The sequence below is a fragment of the Manis pentadactyla genome, chromosome 10, assembly GCF_030020395.1.
Source record: "Manis pentadactyla isolate mManPen7 chromosome 10, mManPen7.hap1, whole genome shotgun sequence".
Lineage (NCBI taxonomy): Eukaryota > Metazoa > Chordata > Mammalia > Pholidota > Manidae > Manis > Manis pentadactyla.
In genome coordinates, this window is record NC_080028.1 from 58,465,168 (window position 1) to 58,480,419 (window position 15,252).

At 37.8% G+C, this 15,252-nt stretch overlaps 1 protein-coding gene across 1 annotated transcript in view; it reads left to right on the forward strand.

Annotated features, from left to right (window-relative positions):
- Positions 1-2,333: 2,333 nt before the first annotated feature.
- The window catches only part of HELB (DNA helicase B), a 42,211-nt gene continuing 29,292 nt past the window's right edge, over positions 2,334-15,252 (forward strand). Inside the window, exons 1-6 of the mRNA XM_036894906.2 lie at positions 2,334-2,577; positions 3,897-4,307; positions 5,186-5,355; positions 7,442-8,320; positions 9,163-9,340; positions 10,510-10,651. Coding sequence (XP_036750801.2) covers positions 2,391-2,577; positions 3,897-4,307; positions 5,186-5,355; positions 7,442-8,320; positions 9,163-9,340; positions 10,510-10,651 — 1,967 coding nt within the window. The 5' untranslated portion in view covers positions 2,334-2,390. The remainder of the gene's footprint in view (positions 2,578-3,896; positions 4,308-5,185; positions 5,356-7,441; positions 8,321-9,162; positions 9,341-10,509; positions 10,652-15,252) is intronic.

The window sequence follows — 15,252 nt, forward strand, 5'->3', positions numbered from 1 at the left end:
CCCATATGTGTCTCCTCTGACCTGTCTCTACCTATCTGTTGGTAGTTACTTTAATTGATTTCTGGTTTATCTTTCCTCTTTTCCTTTTTTGTTTGCAAAAACAAGCACACACACATACACATACCTAAAACTATATGTGTTGTTTTATGTCTTGCTCTTTCTTAATCAACACAGTATCTTGGAAATCCCTCCCTGAGTTTATAGAGATCTTCCCCATTCTTTTTTTTTTAATTGCTGAAAAATTCTACTATGTGAGTGTACCATAGTTTATGAAATAAATCGCTCACTGATGCACACTGCTGCTCTTTACAAATATTTGCTACTATAAACATTACCCAGTGAATAACATACATCTTATGTGTATGTTTTGTGTTTGTGGAGATGTAGCTTCAGGGTAGATCCAGGAATCTTATTTCCAGAAACATTCCAAGTGATTTTGATGCTCAGCCAGGCTTGAGGGCTCTTGCTTACTGTATATGGTACAAACGGTATCCAGAACCCTAGAATTGCTAACATTTGTTTTTTTTAAAACAGGCAACAACAGATAAAGGAGCAAAGTTCTCACCATCCCAAGTCCTCACCTCCACTACCTAGCAGAATGCCATTGAATTAAATGAACAGGAACTTAATACCTGGAGACGTGTGCCCAAAGCACTGTGTTGTAACAAGAATATCCTATGTATACACACATAAGTGGCCCAGATTTGGGTAGCATGTAACTTCCAGTTTGGTTATGGTGAGTCTGAAGTAGCCAAGGGGTGTCCAGTATGGTATCTATTAGGCATTTGTTGGTACAGGTTTGTTGATTAGATTAGGAGTCATTAGCAGAACAGGTGAAGTGACAGAATAGGTGAAGTGAGGGAAAGATTAGAGTGAGAAGGTGCTTAGGATGGAACCCTGGAGAATACCAGTACTTAAGTGGGCAGCAGAGGAGACCAAAAAAATTACAAGTGGTCAGGAAGGTAGGAGGAAAACCTGAGAAGACAGGTCATAAAAGCCCAGGGAGCAGAGTGTTACAAGGAGAAAATAGTTTCATTTGTAAATACTGTTGAGACGTGAGGTAAGACAAAAACAAAAAGGTATCCATTGGATTTAGCAATAATGGGCAAAGCAGATTCAAAGTTGGGGTGGAAACAGGAGCTATTGTGAGTGATAAGGAAGGATTCAGTCTCATAGAGATGATCCTTGACAACACTGGAGTTTGGTTAGTTGCAACCAAGAATTTTTGCAACAAAAGTGGATATTTATACCCAAATGAAAAAGTCAATTTTAGTATTTTCTCCCATAAATATTTCTTAAATCTTTGGTGCTGCCTATTGTCTATCCATATTAGAATTTAGCATAAGATGCTTTGGGATTTAGCAAACATTGCTTAGTTATTTTAAGTTTATTATTAGTAGAGTATTTTCATAATAATTACTATCAAAAATAGTAATGTAGTGATATATTTTACGGTGTTCCTCAAAGACTACTGTGAGTTCCAAATATTACCCCCATCAAGTATGGGAACCGTGGCTACAGAACCACTCATCTTTCTCTTTCACTTCCCTTTTCCCATCCCTGTCTACTCTGGCTGTAAGTAAATGCTTTTTTTTGCCCCTCTGTGAGCAGGCTGCAGCCCAGCTTAGAAGTTGGGGAGACCGGGGTGTACTCACAGAGGAAAAGCTGAAAAGGACTCTGAATGTCATCCAAACCAGTGGTTTCTAAACCTGGCTGAGCATCAAAATGGACAACCAGGACGTGTATTAAAAAGACGGAATCCTGGGTCCATGCCCTAGATTTTGATACAGTGGCTATAGAATGGGGCCTGAATAGCTGTACCTTGAAGAAGTGCTTTTGGAAATAAACTCCTTAAGGAAGTGCCGACTCAAAGGAGTCACGACTAGACGCGTGTGCGGATTGGAGATTTGCAGTTCTGTGCTTTGGACGGCGCGGCCCGTCCTGGAGAGCCTCTGGGCTTTCGTCTTGGGGGAGCTGGGAGGGCCCGCTTTTCTGGTTTCTCTAGGCTCAGCAGACGTGGCTTTCCCCGCGTTGCTCTCTCCGAGGGGGTTGCGGTGGGCTAGCAGTTCTGCAGGTGTCACACCTACCCCTGACCGACCCGCTGGTTTCCTGCAAGCACCTCGCAGACGCTCAAATGTGGTTGCGGAAGCCGCAGAGCGGGCACCACTCTCCGCTCGCCCCCTTCCGCCCGCTCCGTCCCATTCCCGGCCGCACTGGAGACCTGGGCGGAGCCTCGCCGCCGCCCCGCCCCGCCCCGCCCCTCACACGCCGGCGGCTCGGGGGCGTTCCCGGAATCTGTCGGTCTTACAGTTGCCGAGCTGATTGGCTGATCATGGCTGTGCTCTGGATCCACGTTGTACCGGGTTGGGGGTACGCTCGGGAGAGTGGATATGGCCTGGCGGAATCATTGCTTGCGTGAACTGCAGGGACCTCTGCTCCCTCCCAAGGACCTGGAGGAGGAAGACGATGACTCTCTGCAGGAGGATGTGGAGGAGGGTGAAGACCCGTTGTTTGTGGACGCCGAGGAGCTCTGCAGTGGGGGCGTCAAGGCTGGCAGCCTCCCCGGGCGCCTTCGCGGTGAGGAAGCACCTGCCCCTGAGGACTGGGATTGGGGGGGGTGCAGGAAGTGTTTCCCATTCTGGCTTTGTCCTAAGTTGGCGCCCAGTCGTTGCTTACAGACTTCCTTTGGGATGGCCTACCTGTTTCGCCTTACTTAGGTTAAAATAATAATAGTAATAGCTGTGACTTTAGAAATATTGCGTGTTAAGTTTGTGCTCTGCATATATTATCTCGTTTAACGTTCACAACTCTGGGATAGTTTTATAAAAGTGGATGTTGAGCCTGTATTCACACCCAGAATCAGGGCTTTAACCTATGTCCCTATTCTGGAGGCAAATATGTGGCTGTTTTTCAACGGCTAAGAAAACACACTCACAAGAAACACCTTACGGTATGCTGATTCATTAACTTTGTGTTAATAACCTTCTGATCCGTTGTTTACCTTGTGTAGTTTCCCCTGCTGTATTACATCTATTATGTGAACGTTGTGTTTTACGTGGTTGTTTTAACGTGCAGACCAGTGCTGTCCAATAGTATCCTGTGTTGATGGCTTTGTTCTATATTTGTACTGTCCAGTACAAGAAGCCACTAACCACGTGTGGCTATTGAGAGCTTGCAATACAGCTAGTGCAACTGAGGGGCTAAAATTTAAATTTATATTTAATTGCAACAGGATAATTATATTTAAATGTGAGTGGACAGCACAGGTTAGAAAATTTCAGGTTTTTATGGAGGGTTTAGTCATTTATTCTGAAAGTGTTAGTGACTGGTGATTATGTTCCAAGTAAGGTGCTTGTTGCTGGAATACCCTGAAGAAGTAAGATAATGAGGTTGCTGTCCTAATTAATGGAGCCTACCCTGTAGTGAATTAAACTGACATTCTTTAGATAATCACACAAGTAACTATAATATTACTTAGTACTTAAAAGGAATAGTAAGTAGTGATATGAGAGGTTATATTCATGAGATTGAAGGTGGGCTTTTCTGAGGAAATGGCAGTTGAGCTGAGGTCTGTAGGAAATGGGGTAAATAGTAAGGAAAAGAACATTTAAGGCAGATGGAACAGCTCATGCAAAGACCATGCGGTGGGAAGGACCGCGGCATTTTTTAGAAATTGCATGGAGGTCAGTAATGGCTGAGTTCAGATTGGCAGAGAGAGGACTGATTTTAGAAGAGAAATAGCAGACATGGTACATGCCGCATACCGTGTTTAACTCTTGGAATACAAAGACAAATGAAACATTTGTCCTCTTCTAGAGAGCTTACAGGGAGTGGTAGATTTGATAAGACATTGGGAAAGAGGTTTTAAAATATCCTAAATTAACTTTTTTTTTAAGTTCTAATTTTTGATGAAAACACTCAAGAGAATTGTGACGTGTTTGGACGTTTTCCAATGAACAGTCCTTGGTGGCGTGTGAAGGTCCAAGTGAAGCCCATGGGATTGAAGAGATACCAAGTTCAAGGATTTCCATCTTACTTTTTACAGTCTGATATGTCACCACCAAATCAAAAACATATCTGTTCCCTCTTTCTTAAAGACTGTGAAGTCTCCAGTGATAATATAAATAAGTTTTTAGCATGGGTAAGTGATGTATCAAGCTATAAAGACCTCAACTTTGAAAATATTAGGGAAACATTAAGAACTTTCCAGCAGGAAATTGGAAGGAATGGTCAAAAACAGTCTACACAGAATAAACAGGAACAGTCATCCCCAGATTGTGAGACGTACTGTCCTCTGGAAAGCACAAGTAAGTGTGATCTTTATCAAGTTTTGCTGTAATTAAGATACTTAATGATGAGTGTGTTTGAAGTACTACCAGTAGAGTATCTTGTAACAGTATTCTTTTTTTAAATTGGTGGGATTAAAATGTGTATTGTTTTTGGAGTATGTCATTGACATTCCAGGTCTCTCATTTTTAACATAAAGAGATTGGGTGAGACGATCTTTAAGCTCCTTTGGTTCCTTTTCAGCTCTAGAACTCTGATTCTCTCTCTCTCTAACTTTTGTATCCATAGGATTACCTTTGAGTCATTAAGAAAAAGTTAGCTGTCTATGATTCCATTTAAGAAGGCAGAAGAGAAAGGCGAGAATACGAGTAATCCATTTTGGAAAGATTTCAGTCTAAAATGGTTTAAAAAATGTTTAAACATGCTTTGTTGTCTGGACATTCATATATATGGAATATTTTATTTCTTAGTTACATCAAAATATTTGTCAGTACATCATTGAGTGACTTAATTGACAAAAGAATCATGGGTACAGTTAAAAAATGATTATAAAAGTTGATGTGTAAATGTTTTTTTTTTTTATGCTTAGCCTTAAATTTATCTTTATATGTAGTCAAAATTTTTATTCTGATTATATTGCCAGCAAAAGGAAGCAAAAGGCTAAGAAGCAGTTAATGTGAGCATTTAAAGATGTGAATTTTGGTGTTAAGCACAATGAAAACCATCTCAGTAAAAAGCAATTGTCATAATAAGATCAATGTTCTTCCTGATTAAAGTAAATTTCTTTCTGGGATTTCTTGAACTGCTTGTGCTACATAAGAAAGTCTATCAAATCAGTTCTTCTATGAGCTCATTTGTATATTTTGATCTTGATTTGTTCTTTTCTGATATCCTGTAGTTCCATTTATAACTGTAATGAGAGCTTTGAAGTTTCCCAAAATCATGGAATTCCTTCCGGTTCTTCTGCCTCGACACTTCAAATGTCTTATAAGTTCAGGTTCTAACGAGGTCTTGGAAGAGATAGAAGAGATTTTAGGTACACATCCATGGAAACTTGGATTTAGCAAAGTAAGTAAGATATTTGCTTGGCACTTAGTAATTTTGTATAAGGCAGGATTTCTTACACTTGACAATTTTTACACCTCTTTCAAAGGAAAAGAAAAAGTGTGGGCCTCAGTTTTCCTTTGAGTGTTACAACTAAATATAAACTTTTATGCCTATAGTTATACAATAAATTTATAAAGGAAAACAAAATAACAAAATTGATGACATTCAAATGAGTTATATAAAATAGCTGAACTAGACTTTTTTTGTAACTGACTTGTCATTTGCAACTTGAGTCTAGATCTCATTGAAGACACAAAGTTCTTAAGAATTTGGCAAGTACATGCTGCTGTGCAACTCTTCCTTATTTCCTGTTTGAACTTCTGAAAACTTTCGTTATTTGGTACATCATGATATCATTTGATTTTTTTTTTATTTGGCAGAATAATATTGTTTTCAAATGAATCCACTTCTACTTATTATTAGAGGTCAAGAGTAGTGAAGTGGCATTTTGAAGCTCCAGTAACATTAGAAACCAATTGTGGCACTTAAATGCTTGGTTATAAGTGGTTTCCCAAATGAAAATACAATTTAACAATTCTGGATCCCCCAAAATGCTTACAGTGCCTCTGCCCCAACCTCCAATTGGAGAAATACTGGAATAATGAATTTGTTCCCTACATAAAATTACTATGATTTCAGTATGCTTTGAAAAATAACCTGGAATATTAGATTATTATATATATTTATCCAGTAGAGAAGGGAGCGGGTAAAACAAAGAGCTTTTGGGCCTCAAGTGGGAAAAGGGAGCTTAAAGTCCTATTGTTGAGCATGTAAACCACCACCAGAATAAAGGCTTTTTACTCAGGTATTGTACTATTTTTGTAGTTTGTGTTGTATATGGTATGTCGTTTGCTAGGTCGGCTAACCCCTAAGTCTAAACACCATTTTCTGGGGGTCTTAAGCAACAGAAATTTATTTTCTAGCAGTTCAGGGGGCTACAAGTGCAAAATCACGGTGTTGGCAGGGCTGGTTTCCTCCGAAGCCTCTGTCCATGGCTTGTAGATGGTTCTTCTCCCTGTGTCTTCAACATGGGCTTCCTTCTGTGCCTGTGTCCTACTCTTCTCTTCTTTGAAGGATACCAGTCACACTGAATTAGGGTACAACCAGTGACCTCATTTTAACTTAATTACCTCCTTAAGACCAATCTCCAAATACGCTCACATTCTAGGGTTAGAGGGGAGGGTCAGGATTTCAACATGAATTTGGGGGAGGACACATTTCAGCCCAAAAGATATAAAAAAAAAAAAAATATATATATATATATATATATATATATATAAGTAAAATGGAACCAGTGGATGACCTACTGTGTGGATCATGGTGAAGAAAGTTCTGGACCTCTGCAGTGGAGTTTGAGCAGAATTGGTAATAGGTACATTGGAAACTAGGTAAGCCAAGAAACTAAGACAGCTATTAACTTCACTATAACACACCAGTAGTCAATGTAAAAGTTAATATAATCCTAGTACAGCTTGTCCCTCAGCTGTGAATCCTATTTACACTGATTGAACCAAAATTGATTAACAAAATGTATACTGCAACTTTTTTCAAAGGTGGGAGGAGGAGAAACATGTGGACATGATGGTTTATATAAAAGAGAGCTTCCATAGAGAAAGACTTTCCATAGAGGTAGTCCTATTAAATATCTAACATTAAAAAAAATCAAGGAATAGTATAAAAAGCTCTTAGAAATGTAGAGACAAATTCTGGAAGAAATAAAGTATTGAAATGCTATCTTCAGAGGCATGGAAGGGTAAGATGGGGGCTCTGTTTTGCAATAAACTTTAGAGTGTTATTTGACTTTTAGTACTGAATGTGTATTGCTTTGAGACAATGTAATTTTAATTAAAAAATTATATAGATCTCATCACAGTATAGTAAAACAAATTAGTTATGTATTAGGTACATAGTTTTTTTCTCCAAATTTAGTTGAAAATACATGTCTTCTTGGACTTAAATAAAAATAACATAGATTTTACTTTAATTCTAATAATATTCATCAACACTTATAATTTTTATAAACAACTTGAACTGTATTTCCTTAAAGATAACCTACAGAGAATTGAAGCTTTTGCAGTGTGAAGCGAGCTGGCCAGCATTTTGTCAGTGCAAGTCTCTTCTCAAATTGATAACTGATCTGGAGAAGAATGCGTTAATAATATATGCTACGCTGAAGCAGATCTGTCGAGAACACGGGCACACATTTGTTGAAGAAGCTGACTTAACTTCTCAACTGTTAGGCCATATGTCTTTCCATGATGCTTGGCAGTCTCTGAAGTTTTTGAAGGATATTGGTGTGGTGACATATGAGAAGTCCTGTATCTTTCCTTACAGCCTTTACCAGGCTGAAAGACGCATTGCCTCTTCAGTATGTGAGCTGATGATGAGGCCTCCATGGCATTTGCATGTCGATGTCAGAAAGGTGCTTCAATCTATTCGCACCGCAAAACCTGAGAATTCAAGAAGTGATGATACATTGAAGGAAGGTACACCCGATGAAACAAGATTAGAAAATTCTGTGGACATTCTGGACACACAGGACAGTAGGGACCATATTTGGAATAATGGCGAGAGTGCAGTGAATGCAGAAATAAGTGAAGTTCAGTTGGATCAGGATCAGATGGCAGCTTTGGAAATGATTTGCTCCAATGCTGTGACAGTTATAAGTGGGAAAGGTGGTTGTGGGAAGACCACAATTGTTAGCCACCTTTTTAAGCATATTGAGCAGTTGGAAGAAAGAGAAGTAAAAAAAGCTTGTGAAGATTTTGAACAAGACCAGGATGTACCAGAAGAATGGATTACCTTTACTGAGCAAAGTCTACTGAAGGCAGACAAAGCTATAGAAGTTTTACTTACAGCACCTACAGGGAAAGCAGCTTGCTTACTGAGACAGAAAACTGGTTTTAACGCTTATACACTATGTCAGGTAAAACCTTGTATATTTTTTCTGTAGATAAAACACTTACTTTAAAGATAAACTTTATTTAATGTGTTGATTAATTTTTATTTCTTCCTGATGACAATCTGTAGATATTTATTGAATGTCTTCTGGATCCCTGCCTTGTAGCTAATCATTTAGATCCATGCCACTCAAAATAGCCAGTTTGTAAATTGTTCCTGATTTGCAGTGACATTGGAGCTAGTGCCAGGAAGTGAATCAGTGTACTGCTTCCTTCCTTGAGAAAGTCTTATTTTGGGGGAAAAAAAAAAATCAATTAAAGTATATGCTTAATGATGTTAATTTAGATTCTAGCATAAGCTCTGTTCTTATTGGGACTGGTTGTAAGCATGTCATAGTCTGCAGACTGTGTTGTGAGAAGCACTGGAGTTGGTCAGGAGTGCTAAGAGAAGGGCTGAGATGTTTGCAGTGGAATACTGCTGTGTGCAAAGCCTGTCAAACACACCAAATATTCATTAGGAAGTAATTTTTTTTAGCTATTTGATTCTTGTTTTGTTAGATTAATCTATCTTTTCTGAGTATTCATCCCTGTAACTTTTGTGTTCTCTATTTCTTTAGTCATTTTCCCTAAGTTCTCTACCTATATCTCTCCCCTTTTAAGAGTTTTGTTTTATTTATTTGGTATTATTGATATACACTCTTACGAAGGTTTCACATGAAAAAACAATGTGGTTACTACATTTACCCATATTATCAAGTCCCCACCCATACCCCAATAAGAGTTTTGTTTTACAATAAAATGATTTAAGTGTTTAAAAAATGTTTTTGTAAAATTTGTAATCTAAATTCAGTCAATACTTTGCTTGTAGGTCAATTATAGCTTCTATTTATGGGAGAAAAAAAACACCACCAAGAACAGGCCATGGAAGTTTTCTTCTGTTAGAGTTCTGGTTGTGGATGAAGGGAGCTTGGTATCTGTAGGAATCTTCAAATCGGTTTTAAATTTATTGTGTGAGCACTCCAAACTTTCTAAGCTTATTATCCTTGGTGAGTTAAAATATTGTTGGAATTCTGTTTGTTTACTTCAATGCATTGCAGCTAGTAGTTTACTTATAACATTTCACTGTTTTAATATCCAGATCCTACATTTGGGAAGCCATTTCTCAGAGCCCATACTAAAGCTACCCTGAGTTCAGTTTGACCACTGTCTTTATCAGTTTGGGTGTTTTTTTTGTTTGGCCAGGATATCAGCAGCCTAGGATGTGCATGAAGTAGAGTTGTGAGGGGTTATTGCTAATTACCTAAATGATGGTTATTAAAATAGTAAAGATGTCACAGATTCAGAGTAAATAAGGATGTAGATAATTTGGAAATAATAAAGTATCTGAATTATAAGTAACTTAAAAATAATTTATGATTTTATAGTAACCCAAATTAGACCTCACCAGCCTCTTAAGTCCTTTGCGGTTCTGGTGAGATTCAGTTAGATTCTGTTGGGTGGTACTGATCTATCTACTCTATGATTTAATGGAGAAAAGAGAATTGCAGTGTGAGAACCCAATTGCATACACATAATTTTTTTTTAGAAATTCGATGGTATTTTATAAACAGTTGATTCTGTTAATGGCTTAACCATCTCCCACTTAACACCAGACAATAGTTTTTCTTATCGCTAGGGTTTGTTTGTTTACATAAAGCAAAAAGATTTTTAATAGAGCCAAACATTATCATTACATTACTAGAATTTATCTATTATCAAATGCATTGAGTGTATTTTGTTTTATATGTTTATTTTATTCATTTGAGGCCCTAGATTCTACCATGTTTTTAGTAAGTCACTGAGCAAGATTGAGTAAATGACTAAATCCTTGGAATCTAAAGCCTGTTTTCTCTTTACATGTTGGCTAAAATATATGCTCCTACATTGTTTGCCCTTGGTTATAGGTATAAAGTTCAATTCAGATTTTACCTTATTGTCTTATCAGTACTTTTTTTTATCTTACATTGTTTAAATTGAATGTTTTTTCTTTGTCAAATATTCTTAAAGACAGTATTCTTAAATCATTTAAAATAGATTTTTTGGGACTTCTTTTCTCAGAGTAAGTCTTTATAATGTTAGCATATATCAGTAGGGAGAAAGAAAAATAATTTTGAAATTTTAGGATCCTGGTTACCTAAGACCTACTGTCTCCCTTTATTTTCCCTTTTACTTTTAGGTGATATCAGACAGTTACCCAGCATTGAACCTGGAAACTTGCTGAAAGATCTTTTTGAGACTCTTAAGTCAAGAAATTGTGCTATTGAACTAAAGACAAACCATAGAGCAGAATCTGAGCTAATTGTGGACAATGCTACAAGGTATAATTTAACTAAAAATTTATGTTTTTTCTCTGCTGTATTAGAAATAAAAGGTAAAGAAACAACATAGTAGCTTTTGAATTAGGGTGATTCAGATTAGTACATTTACTATAACCTTTTAGCAAACCTAGTGTATCTTTCAGGTATTATATATATACATTTTGGCTCACAGTTAGAAAAACAAAGTTAATATTTTTCATTACTGGTCAGCATAAATTATTACTGAAATTTAAAAGTGAATGTGTTTTTCTGATTTAAGGAAAGTGCATATGTGAATTACAGTTGCACTAAGCTTAAAGACTAGAATAAGCCCAAGGGGAACAGAGACTTGGAAATGATTCATTAGAGCTCAAGGGAGAATTGGGAAAGAAATTTCCCTTAATTTTTTTTTTTTTTTTGTAGATAATTATTTTTTATTGAAGGGTAGTTGACACATAGTATTACATTACATTAGATTCAGGTGTACAACACAGTGATTCAACATTTATATACATGATAATTCTAGGTACCAGCTATCACCATACCAAGTTGTTACAATATTTTGACTATATTCCTTATGGTATACATTACATCCCGGTTACTTTTTTTTTTTTTTTTTTTGGGAGGGCATCTCTCCTATTTATTGATCAAATGGTTGTTAACAACAATAAAATTCTGTATAGGGGAGTCAATGCTCAATGCGCAATCATTAATCCACCCCAAGCCTAATTTTCATCAGTCTCCAATCTTCTGAAGCATAACAAACAAGTTCTTACATGGAGAACAAATTCTTACATAGTGAATAAGTTACATGGTGAACAGTACAAGGGCAGTCATCACAGAAACTTTCGGTTTTGCTCATGCATTATGAACTATAAACAGTTCAAATATGAATACTCATTTGATTTTTATACTTGATTTATATGTGGTTACCACATTTCTCTCTTTATTATTATTATTTTTAATGCTGAAGTGGTAGGTAGATACAAGATAAAGGTAGAAAACATAGTTTAGTGTTGTAAGAGAGCAAATGTAGATGATCAGGTGTGTGCCTATAGACTATGTGTTAATCCAAGCTAGACAAGGGCAATAAAACATCCACGTATGCAGAAGATTTCTCTCAGAACAGGGGGGCTGAGGTTCTAAGCCTCACCTCTGTTGATCCCCAATATCTCACCTGATGGCCCCCCTGCGACTGTGCCTGTCTTAGGTTGTTCCTCCCTTGAGGAATCTTACCTGTCTCTGGCTAACCAGTCATCTTCCGGGGCCATACAGGGAAATGGTAAAGTTGGTAAGTGAGAGAGAAGCCTTATTGTTTGAAAAGGTTAGCTTTTTACTTCTTTGCATATTTATGCCCTGTGGCTTCTATGCCCAGCATTTGTCTTGAGGTATCTTTACCACTTGGAAGAATTATGATACTCGGTAAATTTGATATGAGGCACGAATTCTATTTAAGGGTTGTAATTAGGAGGGAAGAAGAAAAGCTATAGAAGTAGCAGGCAGAAGAAAACATGGGAAGATTGATTATTTCTTTGACATATCTTCTTGTAGAGTAACTTCAGCATGTATAGGTTTTAAACTACTAATAAAATTGTGCACACACATTAACATAATAGGAGTATAGTTACATAACCTAACTATACCTGTAATTACCAGCCATCTCCAGAGAAACCAAGAAAACCAGTTAGGCACCTTAGGCATTTGTGAAAACTTATCTATGATATGGTGGATATTGTCCAACTGAGCTTGAACAGTCTGAGAGAATTCAGACAAATTAAAACAACCCATTCCTGGGGACTGTTCACATCCCATATGTTCTTTTAACAGTAAATAGTCTGTAGTTGTAAGATTTTGGAGCACTACAATTTTACACTTCTCCTAATTCTTGTTTGAGTTCCAACAATATAGATCCAGTCAAATTTGTTGTTTTACTGTATGCACAGGCCAGCTTAGATATCTCCTTCCTCATTCCCATGGCAAGTCCAGGAACTGGTGGGATGAGTGCATCTACAGCTGTAGCAGTGCGTGGATCTTTGTTGGGGTTTTTTGATGATCATCTTCTGGCATGAGTCTTCCAGAGAGTGCTGATGTTGGAAGTTCTTTTTCATATCATATCTTAGTTCATTTTCGGGGTAGCCCAATTAGGCTTTGATCCTCTGTATAAACACAAACAGACCCTTTGCCTACACTTTTATATGCCCTTTATACCCTTGTGTAGGACTCATTGGAGGTCTCCATACAGGAACTGCCTTTTTTTTTTTTTTTGTATCATTAATCTACACTTACATGACGAATATTATGTTTACTAGGCTCTCCCCTATACCAGGTCCCCCCTATAAACCCCTTTACAGTCACTGTCCATCAGCATAGCAAATGTTGTAGAATCACTACTTGCCTTCTCTGTGTTGTACAGCCCTCCCCTTTCTCCCACCCCCCTATGGATGCTAATCTTAATACCCCCCTTATTCCCCCTCCCCTTATCCCTCCCTACCCACCCATCCTCCCCAGTCCCTTTCCCTTTGGTACCTGTTAGTTCATTCTTGAGTTCTGTGATTCTGCTGCTGTTTTGTTCCTTCAGTTTTTCCTTTGTTCTTATATTCCACAGATGAGTGAAATAATTTGGTATTTCTCTTTCTCCACTTGGCTTGTTTCACTGAGCATAATACCCTCCAGCTCCATCCATGTTGCTGCAAATGGTATGATTTGCCCTTTTCTTATGGCTGAGTAGTATTCCATTGTGTATATGTACCACAGCTTCTTTATCCATTCATCTATCGATGGACATTTAGGTTGCTTCCAATTCTTGGCTATTGTAAATAGTGCTGTGATAAACATAGGGGTGCATTGGTGTTTCTCATACTTGATTGCTGCATTCTTAGGGTAAATTCCTAGGAGTGCAATTCCTGGGTCAAATGGTAAGTCTGTTTTGAGCATTTTGATGTACCTCCATACTGCTTTCCACAATGGTTGAACTGATTTACATTCCCACCAGAAGTGTAGGAGGGTTCCCCTTTCTCCACAGCCTCGCCAACATTTGTTGTTGTTTGTCTTTTGGATGGCAGCCATCCTTACTGGTGTGAGGTGATACCTCATTGTAGTTTTAATTTGCATTTCTCTGATAATTAGCGATGTGGAGCATCTTTTCATGTGTCTATTGGCCATCCGTATTTCTTTTTTGGAGAACTGTCTGTTCAGTTCCTCTGGCCATTTTTTAATTGGGTTATTTGTTTTTTGTTTGTTGGGGCGTGTGAGCTCTTTATATAGTCTGGACATCAAGCCTTTATCGGATGTGTCATTTTCAAATATATTCTCCCATACTGTACGGTTCCTTTTTGTTTTATTGATGGTGTCTTTTGCTGTACAGAAGCTTTTCAGCTTGATATAGTCCCACTTATTCAATATTGCTTTTGTTTTCCTTGCCCGGGGAGATATGTTCATGAAGAAGTCGCTCATGTTTATGTCCAAGAGATTTTTGCCTATGTTTTTTTCTAAGAGTTTTATGGTTTCATGACTTACATTCAGGTCTTTGATCCACTTGGAGTTTACTTTTGTGTATGGGGTTAGACAGTGATCCAGTTTCATTCTCTTACATGTAGCTGTCCAGTTTTGCCAGCACCATCTGTTGAAGAGACTGTCATTTCCCCATTGTATGTCCATGGCTCCTTTATCGTATATTAACTGACCATATATGTTTTGGTTAATGTCTGGAGTCTCTATTCTGTTCCACTGGTCTGTGGCTCTGTTCTTGTGCCAGTACCAAATTGTCTTGATTACTGTGGCTTTGTAGTAGAACTTGAAGTTGGGGAGTGAGATCCCGCCCACTTTATTCTTCCTTCTCAGGATTGCTTTGGCTATTCGGGGTCTTTGGTGCTTCCATATGAATTTTTGAATTATTTGTTCCAGTTCATTGAAGAATGTTGCTGGTGGTTTCATAGGGATTGCATCAAATCTGTATATTGCTTTGGGCAGGATGGCCATTTTGACTATATTAATTCTTCCTAGCCACGAGCATGGGATGAGTTTCCATCTGTTAGTGTCCCCTTTAATTTCTCTTAAGAGTGACTTGTAGTTTTCAGAGTATAGGTCTTTCACTTCTTTGGTTAGGTTTATTCCGAGATATTTTATTTTTTTTGATGCAATTGTGAATGGAGTTGTTTTCCTGATTTCTCTTTCTGTTGGTTTATTGTTAGTGTATAGGAAAGCCACAGATTTCTGTGTGTTGACTTTGTATCCTGCAACTTTGCTGTATTCCGATATCAGTTCTAGTAGTTTTGGGGTGGAGTCTTTAGGGTTTTTTATGTACAGTATCATGTCATCTGCAAATAGTGACAGTTTAACTTCTTCTTTACCAATCTGGATTCCTTGTATTTTTTTGTTTTGTCTCATTGCCCTGGCTAGGACCTCCACTACTATGTTAAATAACAGTGGGGAGAGTGGGCATCCCTGTCTAGTTCCCGATCTCAGAGGAAATGCTTTCAGCTTCTCGCTGTTCAATATAATGTTGGCTGTGGGTTTATCGTAGATGGCCTTTATTATGTTGAGGTACTTGCCCTCTATTCCCATTTTGCTGAGAGTTTTTATCATGAATGTATGTTGAACTTTGTCAAATGCTTTTTAAGCAT